The following is a 16,059-nucleotide window of genomic DNA, read 5'->3' on the forward strand; positions in this document are numbered from 1 at the left end:
TTCTCACATGGAAATCAGGCTAGTAGTAACAATATACATTATGACAGCAATTCAGGAAGACAATCATTGAATACTACAGGATAGGTATCAGGAATGGGTTCCGCTTCATTACTTATGGTGGCAGGGAAACCATAAATATGTACTTCAGTTGCAGACATTGGGTTCGAATTGCTTAAAGTCATTATCAAATACATCTCGAGAAAGAAGCTGACATTGTGTTCGTAAAAAAAATGATGAAATACCAATTTTATAAACATAAAATGCCAGAAAAGAAGTGAAAATTTTAAATACATCACTGCCATAGACAAAAGAAGCAATAAAATGTTAACAAAAATTTCAGAAAATGTATACACAAATTGACTACGTAAAAATGAATGGCATTTAAAATTTCATATCCATACTTAACTGAACACTTAAAAACTCCTACTTACAGTTATGTAGTACAAATTCTGAACACTAGAACATCGAATGGAAGAAGACTTTATAAATCACAGAGACAATCACAAATCGCATCATCAGATGTAAGGCACTTACAACTTCAGCAATTCTTAGTGCATGCTAATTTATCACATACCACAAGGAGAACATACAATTTACAATTACATTGCTTTCTACAAGACAGAAAACCATTCAAATCACATTTGTTCGGGCATGAGTGCCTTGGTGCATATTTACAATAATGAGGTGATAAAATTGATAAAAATGACATGATTGATTTCATTACTGTACATATATATGATATCAAACCTATACGTTACTATTTACAAAGAATCTAACATGACTTACTTTAATAAATGACTCATGAATGGACCTTGATCATGGACGAGGTTTACTTATTTGTCATTGCTTATTAATTTGGCAAAGGGATCTCAAAACACAGCCATTTCATTTTCTGTGGTTCAAACTTCGATGTAAATGAAACATTTGAAAGGAACCAGTATAAAAGTTAAAAAAAATACTGCATATCTCAATCGTAATGTAACTGAATGAGAATTAAAAAAACAAGAAAAATGAACCATAAAACATGGAACAGATTGCAGCGTAGGGTACCACAAGAAAAGTGCCCAAAATGACTGGAAATACATTCATCACAACCAAGACAGGTAGCTAAAAGAAGTTTATTTTCCATAATTTTTTTAAGTTTCATCCCTCAGGCCTAGCTAAGGATTTAAAAACTTGCATAATTCCACTGTGCTTCTTTACGACCCAACAAATGATAAGTCTTCTTATACCAGAAAAATACCTATCCCCGAATTTTCCACCCACATTCTAGACAATAACTAAAAAAATACTAGAAAATACAGGTTAAGGACTTAAGAAGAAATATTGAGGTGCATTGATCCTGTTGCTTGAGATTCAAGACTTACAGGATGCCATGTATATCTCAGCAAAGAAGATTAAGAAGTTTACCAGATGTCGCCATAATATTCCACGATCAATGGCAAAAATTGTAAAACTTATTTATTTATTTATTTATTTATTTCAAAAAGCCCACATACAGCAATTATTGCCAATTTACAGTGGCGCAATAATAAGATAATAAATAATATATAACAAGAAATAAAATACACATAATGTTACGGGAATCACCTCAACCTAAAATATGCAAAAAATCACGTACATAGAATATAACGAGAATCAAAACCTCGAAATTAAAGGACACAAGTATATTAAACTAAGGAAAATTGTAGCAATGGTAAGAAATGGGAAGCGTTGTTACTGATGTTCAGAGAGATAAGATAGAGCCAGTTTAGTAAAGACTTTCGGGGATAGGGAAAAGGGATCAACACTCGGAGGAAGGGAATTAAGAAGTGAGGGAAGGCGGTAAAAAAGTGAGCGTTGAATGAGTGATAATCGGGGAACTGGTGTGTGGAGCAGTGAGTGGGTGCGCGTGGGGCGGGAGGGTACTCGGAAATTAAGAAAAGAAAGGAGTTCAGGACAGTCTGCGATTGAGTTTAGGATATTGTAGATAAATTTAAGGTCACTTTTGAGACATACAGAAGGAAGATTGTGAATGGAGAGAGAAGTTAGAATGGTGTTAGTGGGCATATTACGCATGTGAGGTACTCTATATTTTACTATATTTGAGAAAAAGTTAGTAAGAGATTTAAAGGCGGAGAGATTTGACGGAGCCGACATCGCCCAAATAGGAGAGCAATGGGCTATAACAGGGAGGACAATTGTCGAAAAGTAGCAACGAAGAGCTTGTGGTTCTTTGATTTCCGAGTATCTGTATAGTAGGCCTAAAAGGGACATGGCCTTAGACTTAACTGTTTCTATGTGCTCGGAGAAATTTAGTTTTGTATCAATTAATACGCCAAGATCCTTCACTGACGACTTGCGATTCACGGGTATTGAGTTTAAAGTGTAATTAAAGTTAAGCGGGAATTTTTTTAGGTTGATGGACATGGTATTGCACTTACGCTCATTGAGCTTTAGTTCCCAGGTAAGACACCAGCGTGAAATGGTATTTAAAGCGTTTTGCAGTTCGTGGCAGTCAGCGGGAGTGTGGATGGTTTTGAAAACTTTGCAGTCGTCAGCGTAAAACAGCATGTGGGCTTGCGAGGCGGGAATAAGGGAGGCTAAGTCGTCAATGTATAAATTAAATAGATATGGTCCTAGAACACTGCCTTGGGGAACTCCTGAAGTTACAGGAGACCAACTAGATGAGACGCCAGAAAGAATGACGCGCTGGTATCTGTCACTAATAAAGCTAGATAAGAGGCTGAAAAAATTACCATGGATATTAAACCTATTACTTATTTTATGAAGGAGGAGACTATGGTTGAGGGAATCAAAAGCCTTTGAGAAGTCAATAAATACTGCATCAAGTTGGGCTTTCTTAGATATTGAGGCAACAGCATGGTGCTGAAAAACTGACAAATTAGTTAAACATGATCTCGCAGGGAGAAAGCCGTGTTGGCAGGAAGATAGAAAAGGGGACGTGGAATAATAGAGCCTGTTTAGAATAATTCTCTCGCAAACTGATGAGAGAATTGGAAGTAGAGAAATGGGACGGTAATTGGAGACATTACTTTTCGACCCAGATTTGTGAATTATAACCTTTACACCGATGCAGATTATATGGAGCAAGAAAATATTATCTTACAATCTGTTCTTATCTTATATTCTCTCATCTGCAACAGAATCGATTCGCAAATACCTCAATCATCAGGAATGATTTTCTTGAAGCTTGCATTTTAACTCTCGGCATTGCACATAAGTAGAGATAATTAGTTGGATGAGCAAGACAGATAAACACAATGACACAACTGCACCCAGCCCGTTAACAATGAAACCATCCACATCATCCCACCATTTTGGTTATTTTACATTGCAATGTTTCTGTTAAACCACCTCAACTGACCACAAAGCTATTATAGAGATTACAAAATATTTTACAAGTAATATTTTGGGTGCTTAAAGTAAAGGAACTACAACAACATTCCACAAATAATGGAAAAGACATCTAATTCTGGTCAAGCCTTTGTTATTGGCATTGAAACTGAGAGACAGATAAAGCGCCAAATCAATTATATCGCACAATGCTTATGATGTAGCAAAAATTTGGAGCAGATAACCTATGATTCATTGACCAAGCCATTGCACATAATATAGAATGAAACAAATTCATATGCACACACAGCTTGTCTTCAACTCATTTACCCACGGAGCCATCAAACTGATTCAACTGATATGCCTGCTCCTCTATCTCCAGCAATCATATTTAGCCTCGACCAGGCATTGAATTAACTTGTATAAAGAGAAAAACTGCACGCTAATTGCTTCATTCCAGAAGAAGTCGTTGGTCCAAAACTTGCATTGACCTTTTCTTCGATGCTGCATTCCATATCGACATTGCACTAACCACAGAGTACACATCAATTGTCTGTCCAAGTTTGAGATCCCTGGTTCAAATGTACAAACTAGGAAATTTCAATTAAATACTTCTAATCCTTAAATGTAAAGGAATCAAAATGTCACTTGCATTAACCAATTAGTTTTTATAAATGCCCGACTTAAATATGCCATCATTATCTGGTAATGAATTATTCTGAGTCGTGCTGGATGATGAGGTTGAAGGAGCTGCATTCTTTCCATGGCTGCCAAGTCCATTAGCCATCCTCTGGTAATGAGGCTTCCAGGCAGTGGCTGGACGAGTATAGTCAAGGTGATCATATTCAAGCTCTGTTGAAGAAGGCAGCAATATTATGAAAGAGTATTTCAACATGCATAGTCCTCCAACTAAGTCACCATTCATCATTCAAAGTTAACTTCAAATGTAAAATTCTACATGATATACTGAACTCTGATTGCCATTAGCTGACAAATCTTGTGATTAAAGATCATACTTATAAAACTTATAGGAGATTAAAGCAAATGTATGCTGGACTGTTCGGAAATGATGGTGAGGAAATAAATCTGTAGCTTTTAGCAAGAATTTTATATATGTACAGTAGAAGATAGTTAATACCAAATTCTAAATTATGGAGTTTCTATTTAATCGAAGGGTTTCTAAAATATTGCTAACTTTCATATTTTCTGTCGCCCAGTGAAATTATAGCCAAATGAGCAGTTAAAAAGCCTCGTATTTGCATCTTTTAGCTTCCGAAGTCCAAAACAGAGAAGCATTGCTAGCGCACAAAGTTGCTTAGGCTGTCCACAGATCAAAACTGACTGGTCTAGTTTCTTACTGGATTTAAATGAAACACAATGGATCCTGAATAAGTATTTGCATAACTATGCAAAATGGAAAGCTTTTATTTTCAACAGAAATGGAGTTAAATGAAATACGTCAATGCCTCAGCAATTAGGCAATTTCATTGGTGTTATGCTGCTGGAGTCATCCAACAAGGAATCACTGCAACATTTTTCCACACTAATCTATTTTACGGTGAATAAGCAGTGATTTTTTTCTATTATGAGCGATTAATTTACAAACATAAGCAGTGATAAAATTGTCATTCTTTATTAACATAAAATAGCAGCAGGTAATTATCATTTGATCAACACCAATAATTCTAATAGCCATCCATACGAGGAAGAGCATAAATTCCTTTCTTTCATTCAAGCATAAATATGAATATATCTACATGATATTCGTATAACATTTTATTTAAAATGACCTTTAAAAGTGTATTTACACTAAAACTTTAAAAAATAGAGAACTCATGAGTTATGGGAAAAAAATGTAAGATTAAAATAACATTATAACATATTAATAAATATTACAGCAAATTTTTGGAAGCTGTTCAATAACACATTTTGTATCATCTTCAGGAACCCACCACAAAAATACAAATCTCCTTTGATATTATAATGGTAAACTGTAGTTTATTTGATGAACCATGATTAGCCCCTAATAATAAGGTCAGTGATATAAGAAAACAAATTTTTGGAGGAGTTGTCATACTAACACATACCTGAAGCCTAAATTTATATGTAGTGTTCCTTGGGAAAAATTACTGCAAATTACAACATACACTACAATTTTATGTATTTTTATTCCATCCATCAATCTTGCTTGCCCTTCCCACTCACCATATCATAATAATTCCCTTACATATTTTATTACACTTTGTGGAATGCATGATATGCCATGAGCCCCATGCCTGATGAGGAAAATATTTATACTCACCATTTTCCTTCCCTATGGAATCTTTCAATTTGATCTCATCATAGAGGTGCTCCACTTTCGGCCTACCGTCATCATAGTCATCTGATTCGTCACCGTCCCTCATTCTTTTCCCCTCTCTCACGTCTTCAATGCTGTGGTACATGTTCACATTCGGATTACCAGCATCAGCATCACGGTTTTTCAAAGTTGCAGCATTGCACGACAACCCGTATGCCCCTGCCATGAAAAAACATAAACGTCACCTTCTTCGTCTCTCATGCCAAACAGAAAAGCAAGTGCTTCAAAGGCAAAAAACTCCGTAGCATGCTCACATCATGCATAAAACTCTGATTATTCAACACTGAGAATGCACAAATTAAAAATAAACTTCATATACAGTTTGCTCATACCAAACACAGACTTGGGATGATGGACACAAAGAATTAATTTGCTTCACCACCTAGCGAAGCATAACAACCTTGAGTTACTTGAAAACATCATGGTGCTCCTTTAAAATCAAAATTACGTTCACATTGCAGTTCAAGAATGCGAGTGGTACTGTAGAATCTGCAAATTTCAAATGATATCTCCCTAAATTTAGATTAGACATCAACACTATTCAGAGAGAAAGTAAGTGAAAAAGAGCTTCAAAAATTTATCGTACGAAAAGGCCAAAACAGGCAAAAGAATGCATAATAAATGTAATGTGATCATTTAAAGACCATGGGAAATAATGGAGTAAGCAATTCCTTTAAGCCATATAAGTTAAGTTAAGAAATGTTTGATAAATATTATTATCATAATCTTGGCATTTCTGCGTCCATTACCACCTTTATTTTTACTCAGATTTTGATCAGCAATTAGCCATTTTAAAGGCAAATACATATGTATATTCATTCATGCAAACACATTTATAATCTTTCTGCAAAGGAGGGAAGATGCAACAAGAGCCTCCCAAAATTGTTACCAGAGATAAAATGGCTACATTATTATTATTAAAGTGAAGTTAAAAGTCGACTATTCAGTCGGGTGTAACTTAGATACACATAAATGAAAAACCTCGTAAACAAGTAATACAATATTAACATTACTCCAAACACAGCAAATCATATAAAATGAAAAGACCCTTACTATACAAACTTATTAAACTTTCTCATAAAGGACTTATGATTTCGCATGAGGATGGGTTCCAAAACTACCTTCTGTTTTGGCCTATTCTGGAAGACTGTTTCAATCCTCTATCCCCAGGGGCAGTAAAGAATGTTTTGCCGAATTGGAGGGCTGTTTTGGAGGGTCTATTTTGTGATTGTGATCTTTTCTTGACAAATAGTGTGGCTCTTTCAATCTATTTTTAATATCTATCCATGCAGGATCACCAACATAGGATTAAAAAATCCCTTTCAACCGTACTTTTTTTCTCCTTAATTCAAGCGATTCCCATCGTAGCACATTTATCATCTCTGTTACACTGGCCTTCCTTTTGAAATTCCCAGTGATGAATCTAGCAGCTAAGTATTGAACTTTTGACCGTTGTTCTATATCTTGTCCCACGTAAGGATCCCAAACTGATCCCTCCATAATCTAAAATAGGCCTTACGAATGTTTTGTAGGCAAAATCTATCGTACTGGTGCAGCTTTTTCCAATGGTTCTCATCAAGAAGCATTATACTTTAAAAGCTTTCGTTGCCGTGCTTTCAACATGCGGTCCCCATTGTAAATCCCTACTCAATACCACTCCTAACTATTTGCAGCAATTAACTCCTGTAAGAATTTTTCCCATAATGCAGTAGTCGGTTAATACGATATTTCCACCTTTCTTGAATCTTATCAAGTTTGTTTTATTTGCATTAATTATCATTCCATTATCGATTGCCCACCCCTCCAAATTTAATTATCATTAGGGATGGATGGCTCCAGGATTTTTTCGGATTCGGATCCAAATGCATTTTCAAATTCCAGCTATAAAATGAAGTAATTATTCAAGTTTTTCCTGGTACACACAATCGACTGACCGATTCACACAAATATTTGGAGTGAATGAGACAAGATACAATAAAAAGTCATTGAATCCACCCCCTCTAAAATCTCCTGAAACCCAAGAAAAAAATAGTTAAAACACTATCTATATTTCCTATATATTACATTGTTGCCAACTGCCTCTATGCCTCTACTTTTTGGGGGCATTTGGGAATAACCGCACACCAGTAACAGTCAGAAATTGCATTTGCATGAGGGAGTACATTACATGGCCTATTAAATACCTCCCAACTCCTGCATAACTGTTGTGTTGTTACTGTTCCATTGTCAAAACTAAGCCAAATACATCAGCCCTATGACCTAGAAGCACCACAACACACCACCAAAAATGCACCCAAAAAATACCTTCCCCCTAAGACTTCATAGACCACCCACTAAATGTCATACACTTCTCCTTCTACCTGTCACTGACCCTCTCTTACTACCTGCAGAAAGTACATATAAATATACAATTGCTCACATGAATGAATATCTTCACTGAGAAAATGACATTACTCACATCAAAACCTGGATTGGTACTTCCCTAATTTTTTAATCCAATTATCAACATCTTATGCTAGCTCAAATGAATATTTTAATCATTTAGAACTTCTAGTTGCCAAATAAATGATAGCTGTATTCATGTAAGGTAAGAATCGTCCCATAAACTTAAAGAGAGATCGTGATTTCAATAATGCAAAAATAAAAACTCTCTTTCCTCACACAATTTAGATTTACCAAAAACTTATCTATTCCCTTTCGTGTGTACACATTATTAAATACACACATGATATTCTAGCATTCTTGCCCTGTAAATAAAACTTAAATGAAATTCATACATTCTCACAAAAAATAATTGATGCTGCAATCCTTGAAGCAAAAAAGTAAACAGATGTAAGTCATCAAGCACAATAAACCATTCATGGATTCAGATAAGGCCATACATTCAAAGTTTCCTAGACCTTAGGGAGTTAAATTGAAAAATGAGAAAAAAAAACAAGATAAGGCATCAGGCACACACAAAAAATTAACAAACAGCAGCCTTCAACAAAGAAAATAAATACATAGTAAGCATTTCATAACATAGGAATCAAGGCTAAAATTAGATTTCAGGAAAGATTCCTTTCAATCATAAAGCACATGCTATTGGAAATATGATTTTGAGGATGAAAGAAGTCTTTGTCAAAGACAGAAATCATTGAATAATTTGAATTCTTATGCAACAGCCAAATACCATACAACATCACACAGCAGATATATTTTAAAAATTTAAGAAGGGTATCAAGCCACATGAACAACATAACTACATCAAGGAGAAGTATCACAGTCGATGATATAAAACTCATTATGCTACAGCAAGAGATAATGAGATAACCATGAAGACAGCCAAAGAAAAAGTATGATAAATAGCATGACTTAGAGAATACCTTAACAAGAGATAAACAAATCTTTTATCGCTCATATTCGATGATGACTACATAAGAATAGCAAGATACATAATTTTGATCTATTGTTTTAATTGATATTTCAAAGATTACACACAAACAACTGGCCTTAAAAACCTGACGCTTGAAACCTGTGTTGAAAAGCTTATGTTGAAAGGGAAATTTTCCTGTAGCACAGAAGCTACTATCGTTGGCTACAAAACTATGTAACTATGGAGAAAATCTAGTGACTAACTCTTCACCCAGCCGCGGATCTTTTAAGCTATGATAACGTCACTGTTCTTATTTTTCCACAACTCCATATACTCCTGCTGTCTACTCAGGCAAGTGCCTGGCTGTGACTCATGCGATTACAACTCGCTTTGCCTCTGCTTCCAATGCTTGCAGATGACCCACTGCTCAACATTAATGACATGCTCTGTGTATGAAAAACTCTGCACCTAGTGCCAACCAAAAATTAATGTCTTTGAATTCTTTGTTTTCCGATACCCATTTCAATAATGTCTGCTGATGACAGAAACATAAATTATCTGAATATTATTTGATGTAATACCAAAACACAATAGAAGAGGTCTAAAAAAGAATAATACTACACTCCTGACTGTGCCCAGAAAACTTACGCGAACGACTGTGTGGGATATCTCTGGTACCCCATTTAAAATTCATAAATTATGGGTTGTATTTTAATCTTTGCGACAATTCAACACCATGGATCTTTTTTTAATTATATAATAACTTGTTTTGTATAATTTATAAATACATTGTAGGCTAAATTTAGATTTTTACATTGATTTTGTGTGAAATGGCGGGAATCTTCCATATTTTGCTATTGTAACTGTACAATGACTAACATGCTATGAAAAAAACAAGTACAAAAGGTGCCATCATGTAGAATATTGGCATTATGGAAGTTATTAGATAATAAAATTTATTGCATTCAACTTTTATCCCTGCACTCATATATCAAACAAGTTCTTTTTTCTTCCCACCAACGGCTGTGTGGGTAACTCGGTTACTCCACCAATAAAAATTGAAGTTTTCAAAAACAATTTAAATGTAAAAAAAAAAAACATTCGTTGCCTAAATAACGACTAAGTGGTTGAGCTTCAAATACAAAAAATATAAAAGGGACAGAATAAAAAATAAAACTATTATACAACATTAACATAATTTGGAATAACTCAGTTACACTGCACAGTCACGGAGGGGTTAAAAAAACTAGTAAATATTAAACATTTTCACCATGGTGATTCAGAATTTTAGAGCTTGACGAAATCTTTAACTTTTACATGGCACCTCTCCATAGGCTCCATGGGGCTTGAGGGGGCCCGAGCCCCCTCAAAAATCCGTTATGGGTGTGAGGAAAAAATGTATGGGTGTGATTGTTGTGTGTTTATATAGATCCCCAAATGGTGATTTTGTAATTTTCTGCCAACAGCTAGAGCAAATTTTAGTTACTCTCTATAAGTTTGGTAAGGTTATAATTGTATGTGGTGACCTAAATGTCGATATTCGATTTGACACAAGAGAGACAAACTCCCTCATTGCTCTGCTCATGTCCTTCAATTTGCACTGTGTAAACAGAGAGCCCACAAGAGCCAGCTCTTGCCTTGACAATATTATCACAAGCTTACCTGCCTCTTCTTATAATGTCAACGTGACTGACTTAGGGTTGTCAGATCACCTAGCTTTGGACTTCAGATTTACCACTGAAAGAAGAGTTTCTGAACCCGTATGTAAGACCCATCTTCCTACATTTACTCGGTATATTTCTCATATTGGTGGTGAAAATTTAAAATCTCTATTGTCCAATGTCACCTGGTTTTCGCTCCTTCAATATCAAAATGGCAACGATAACTTCACTTGTTTTTTTGAGAATTTCATATTGCTCTTTGAACACTGTTTCCCCAAAAGACTTATGTCCAAAACTAAAGGTAAAAAGCCCAGTAATAAGTGGTTTACTAAGGAATTATCTCATTTACGATCTGTAGTAATCCAACTTCACTCCAAATATCGTCACTCTCGCAATATTGAGGACAAGAAGGCCTGGCTTCTTCATAAGAAGGAGTACATAAATAAAATAAATCAGTCAAAAATTATGGCAAATGGTACTCTAATTAATAAGGCTGACAATAAAGTAAAGGCAGCCTGGAAAGTTATTAATTCTGAAACTGGCTCTATACATCTCAATTCAGAACTCCCTTTCTGTTCTGAAAGCCTGAACAAGCATTTCATTGACTCAATCAATCTCATCATCTCCTCTTTAAAGAGCCCATCTGCTGATGCCACTGATCTTCTTAGAGAACTCCCTGTAACCGCACCTGCTTTCAAATGGCAGTGGGTTACTCCCACTGACATTTTTAAAACTATCAAAAGCTTCAGAAAATCAAACTGCACCGACATTTATGGATTATCTGCCAACCTTATCATACAATTAGCAGATGTACTCAGTGAACCCCTTGCAATAATCTGCAATACCTGCTTTCAGTCAGGCTCATTCCCAAAAAAACTCAAGATATCGAAAATAGTTCCTATTCATAAAAAAGGTGATAGAACCTCACCAGCAAATTACCGCCCAATTTCTATTATTCCTGTTTTTGGTAAGATAATTGAAAAAGTCATTAAAATTCAGCTCTACAATCATTTTCACGATAATAATCTATTTACACCCTCTCAATATGGCTTTCGTCAAGGTCGTTCTACATCTTCTGCCATCAAATATGTGGTCGATAACTTACTGGAGGCTTTTGAAAATAGATCCTCTCTTGTTTTAACAGCTTGTGACCTTTCTAAAGCTTTTGATTGTGTTTCCCATCCACTACTCCTGAGAAAATTACAATATTATGGTATCAATAATTCTGAATTAAAACTCATGGAGTCCTACTTAACAAACCGCTCGCAATGTGTTCAAGTGAATAATTCACTGTCTGCCCCTATTAACGTAACACATGGTGTACCACAAGGATCAGTCCTCGGTCCTCTTTTATTTTTAATTTTGATTAATGATCTCCCACACCATCTTCCTTGCACGTCAGTCTTATATGCTGACGACACTACTCTCATACATGATCTAAATGACCCCACCTATCCTTCGGATGTTATCCTTTCAGTGGCCAAAGAATGGTTCTCAGCAAACAGGCTTGCCCTTAACACAAATAAAACCCAACAAATGGTGTTCTCCTTAAGCCCTACTCTGTACCACACTAGAAATTTAAAGCTACTGGGCTTTGACCTTGATTGCAGACTAACATGGGATTGTCATACATCCTCTACAACTGCTAAGTTATCAAAAGCCATATTCCTCCTTAGAAAACTGAAAACACTCATTCCTGCCGAACATCTTCGAGCAGTTTACTTTGCCATTTTTCACTGCCACCTCTCCTATGGCATTGAGGTTTGGGGCCATTCTTCCTCATCTAAAGAGTTATTCATTCTACAGAAAAGAGCCATTAGGATTATTACCAATTCTAACGTAAGGGAACACTGCAAACCACTATTCAGGCAGCAAGGGATTATGACATTGTACGGTCTATATATATTTAAATGTTTAATAAATGTGAAAGTGAATATTGACAGCCATAAAACTGGTGCTGATGTCCACCATTACAACACAAGGCTCAAACATAATCTGTTACAGCCCCACTGTAGGCTGTCAACTACAAAAAATTCTTTTGACCATGTTAAACTTTGCATGTTCAACCACTTACCTCAAGAGGCAAGAAATTGTACTTTAAGAAAGTTTAAAGGTGTTCTTCACTCGTGGATAGTGACTCAAGCTTTTTATTCACTCAATGAATTTCTGGAGAGCAATACTCTAAATTGTATATTCTAGATTTAGTTTTTCTTTGACGAAGACTATTACATTGTATTATGTTTAATGTTGAATAAATTATGATTATGATTATGTATCAGGCTTGTCGATTTTCCCCGGAGTGTCCGGATATCGAGATTCGATTAATCAGGGTTCTAATGTTGATCATATGACTCTTCTAAAATGCTTAAATAACTTAAAACTCACTACTTAGAAAATTTCCCGGGGCAAGATCCCCGGTTTGGGCCCCCCCAATATATTTTGCAAGTCGTCGTCCCTGCACCTCTCTTCTCACCAACACTGGTAGAACGACAAAACCTGATAAAACACAACACCCAAATTTAACACAAGCCTAACTAAACTCAATGACATTTATTAAAAAAACTAAACGACCATAGTATAACCTAAATAACTGATTACTAGCCACTCACATGACATTCCTGAGTTGCAACCAGTGTAGCACAAATTAGGGGATTCAATTAAATTTGAGGATTTTCATTGCTAGCAGTACACTCATTAATCTCAAAGAATGAAAAGCTGTACAGTAATGATTTTAAAATTCAGATCAAGTGATTACTTTTGGGACATCTTATAAGTAGAACATTGTAGCTGTGAACAGCTTAAGTATGTACTGGTGGAAACATTAATATCAAGGAGATAAATCAATTATTAGCATATATTTTCCTGCTGATTGAGGAAGTAAATTTTCCGAAACAAAGTATTGGTATTTGAATATTGCCAAATGGTATCAAGGGTTAAAAGCCGATGCCTAGTATTGCCAAGTAGTATTGAACTAGTCTCATGATAAATATAACACGAATGTTGGTTTCATCGGGATTGCTGCTAAACTACCGTGTTAAGAACTTAAATTCCTTAAATTTATTACAAGCATTGAAATTTCTTTAAAAAAAATGGAAATGAGAAATAGAGGAGATTCAATGAACAACTGAGCATAAACTTGGTACGTTTTTGAGAGTTTGAACAAGCAACCAAATGCTGCATGTTGAACATTACTGGAAAGAGTTCTCAAACACAAAACACAATAAAATATGGCCATCAAAGAAAATTAGAGTTAATTGCCAGGACAAAACATAAATCATGCTCATTTCAACAACTAAATTCAGCCAGGCTCAAATGAGATTCTTGCAAGGACTTGAAATGAAAAGGAACAACATTTAGAGAACTTCAGATAAAAATGATGGGGGAAAAATGCTAGTGCCAAAAAAAAAAAAGAATATTCTAAAACAACTACCTCTACTAGCATGTTTAGGCTTAAAACAAATGTTGGGTTCAACAATCCAACTCTACCTTTATTGCTAAGGTTGTCGTCATCATCATCGCCCATCGCACTGCTGGAGCCAATGCCCAGCTTTTGTCGTTCTAAATTAGTTAAATTTTTTCCAACACCTAAATCATTTCGAATCTTGTTAACGTTGTTGAGGGGCTGCGAAGAACCATCTCCTATCATGCAACTTGAGAATCCATTGGCCGCAGACCCACCTCGACCAGAATTTTGATAAGAATACACAGGATTATCAAAATGATGCTGATCTATTGAAAGAAAAAAGACAAATTTGTCATTACCAATCTGACATTGACATGTGTAAAAAGATGGATATGCTGCTCGTCAAAGTTTCTTTGAATTGATAAAGTGATCACACACCATGCAGAATTCTAAAGGACCAAACAGAAGGTTGGAAAGTTGGCATGCAAGCAAAGCATAATTGCAACAAAGTCTTGGCAAAACATGCAAAGCACACATAATGAGGTTCCAAACAGATTACATTTGAACATTTTTGGATGAAGCAAGATGGCAATGATATATGAGATTTACAGAATTGTGCACACTCAAGATATAACACTCTTGCTTAAGACACAATTATTCACTAATAAACCTACGAAAGAAGCAGTGAATTACACAAGAAAATATTAAAAATGATGATTTATCAATGGTATTGAGTCCATTGTAAGGCTAATAATTATGAATTATTCCTTGGAACAATTTCTAACGACCCTCCTACTATGCCACTAAGTTGTGCTTCCAAGTCTTGCATCCTCATTGTCTCCACATTCCATAATGAGGAAATGATGTTGATTCAAATACAGATGTATCAACACAGCTGATTCTGATGATACTTCATGTCAAGTGGCACAACTAGGAAGCACCACCAAGCAGATTTTTGACAAGCAATGATTTTATTACTACGAAAGTACAAAAGTTAACAATGAAACTCAAACGATATTTCGAACACAAATTCCTTAAAACTATTTACTTTCACTGATAATATACAAATAGAACCCATGAATATTTTTTCTGGTAAAACTGATCTACAGGAAAGGATATCAATACCTCGAATGTTAACTTTAAGATTAATGTTTTAGTTAATCTTGAGTTTTGATCGATTCAAGTTTGTATTCAGTTCTCTGCCAATGTTTCCACAAATTTATTTGTCCTCCTCAAGACTTGCAGTTTCTTCCAAAGATTCATACGTAAAACATAATTATTTATCTACAACTTTGAAATGAAGTTTCATGTACTCAGCAAGACAAATATATTTGTGGAAACATTGGCAAAGAACTGAATACAAACTTTAGTTGAACCAACCTAAAGAATAACTACAGAATTATATTAAGTGGTCAAAAAGGAAATTAATTCAATAACTTTTGAAATAGAGATATGAAAATCTCATCTTTTTTACAGCATTTCCTCATAAATTGCTTAATTTTGCTTGGAAAAACTAATGCACTAGAAACATATGTGATATGGAAACATTGGCAAAGAACTGAATACAAACTTTAATTGACCCAACCTAAAGAATAATTAAAAAATTATTTAAGTAGTCAAAAAGGAAATTAAGGCTTTCACTTTCTATTGCTGAGTACTGAGAATAGAAGATGAAGACTATGTACCTGGAGCGAGATTTGGATCCGCTATGTAAGTGACCCTGGCGATCTCATTTTTCAACCTTGCCACTCTTCGCCTGTGATAGCAGACCAGCAAGTAAATTATTACAATCAAGATGGCAGCCACAATCAGCCCTGTGATAGTGCCAACAACCCCTGATCCAGAATCATTTGGATTCTCCTGCACATTTTTGGAAAGAGTAGGAATGTCACATTTCTCTCCTGTAAGAAAAAACTTATGATCAGATCGTTCATTATAAAAAAAA

General features: G+C 35.2%; 1 protein-coding gene across 4 annotated transcripts in view; it reads right to left on the reverse strand.

The window, feature by feature from the left end:
- Positions 1–3,315: 3,315 nt before the first annotated feature.
- Positions 3,316–16,059, reverse strand: part of LOC124164910 (protein draper) — a 58,229-nt gene continuing 45,485 nt past the window's right edge. For 3 of the 4 annotated variants that reach the window (XM_046542157.1, XM_046542142.1, XM_046542149.1), the window contains 4 exons: positions 15,800–16,015; positions 14,198–14,440; positions 5,639–5,854; positions 3,316–4,188 (listed from right to left, as the gene is read on the reverse strand). In XM_046542157.1, the coding sequence (XP_046398113.1) occupies positions 3,998–4,188; positions 5,639–5,854; positions 14,198–14,440; positions 15,800–16,015 (866 nt within the window). In that variant the 3' untranslated portion in view covers positions 3,316–3,997. The remainder of the gene's footprint in view (positions 4,189–5,638; positions 5,855–14,197; positions 14,441–15,799; positions 16,016–16,059) is intronic. The other variant, XM_046542163.1, reaches the window with a different exon arrangement.

Source organism: Ischnura elegans, chromosome 1 (genome assembly GCF_921293095.1).
Source record: "Ischnura elegans chromosome 1, ioIscEleg1.1, whole genome shotgun sequence".
Taxonomy (NCBI): domain Eukaryota; kingdom Metazoa; phylum Arthropoda; class Insecta; order Odonata; family Coenagrionidae; genus Ischnura; species Ischnura elegans.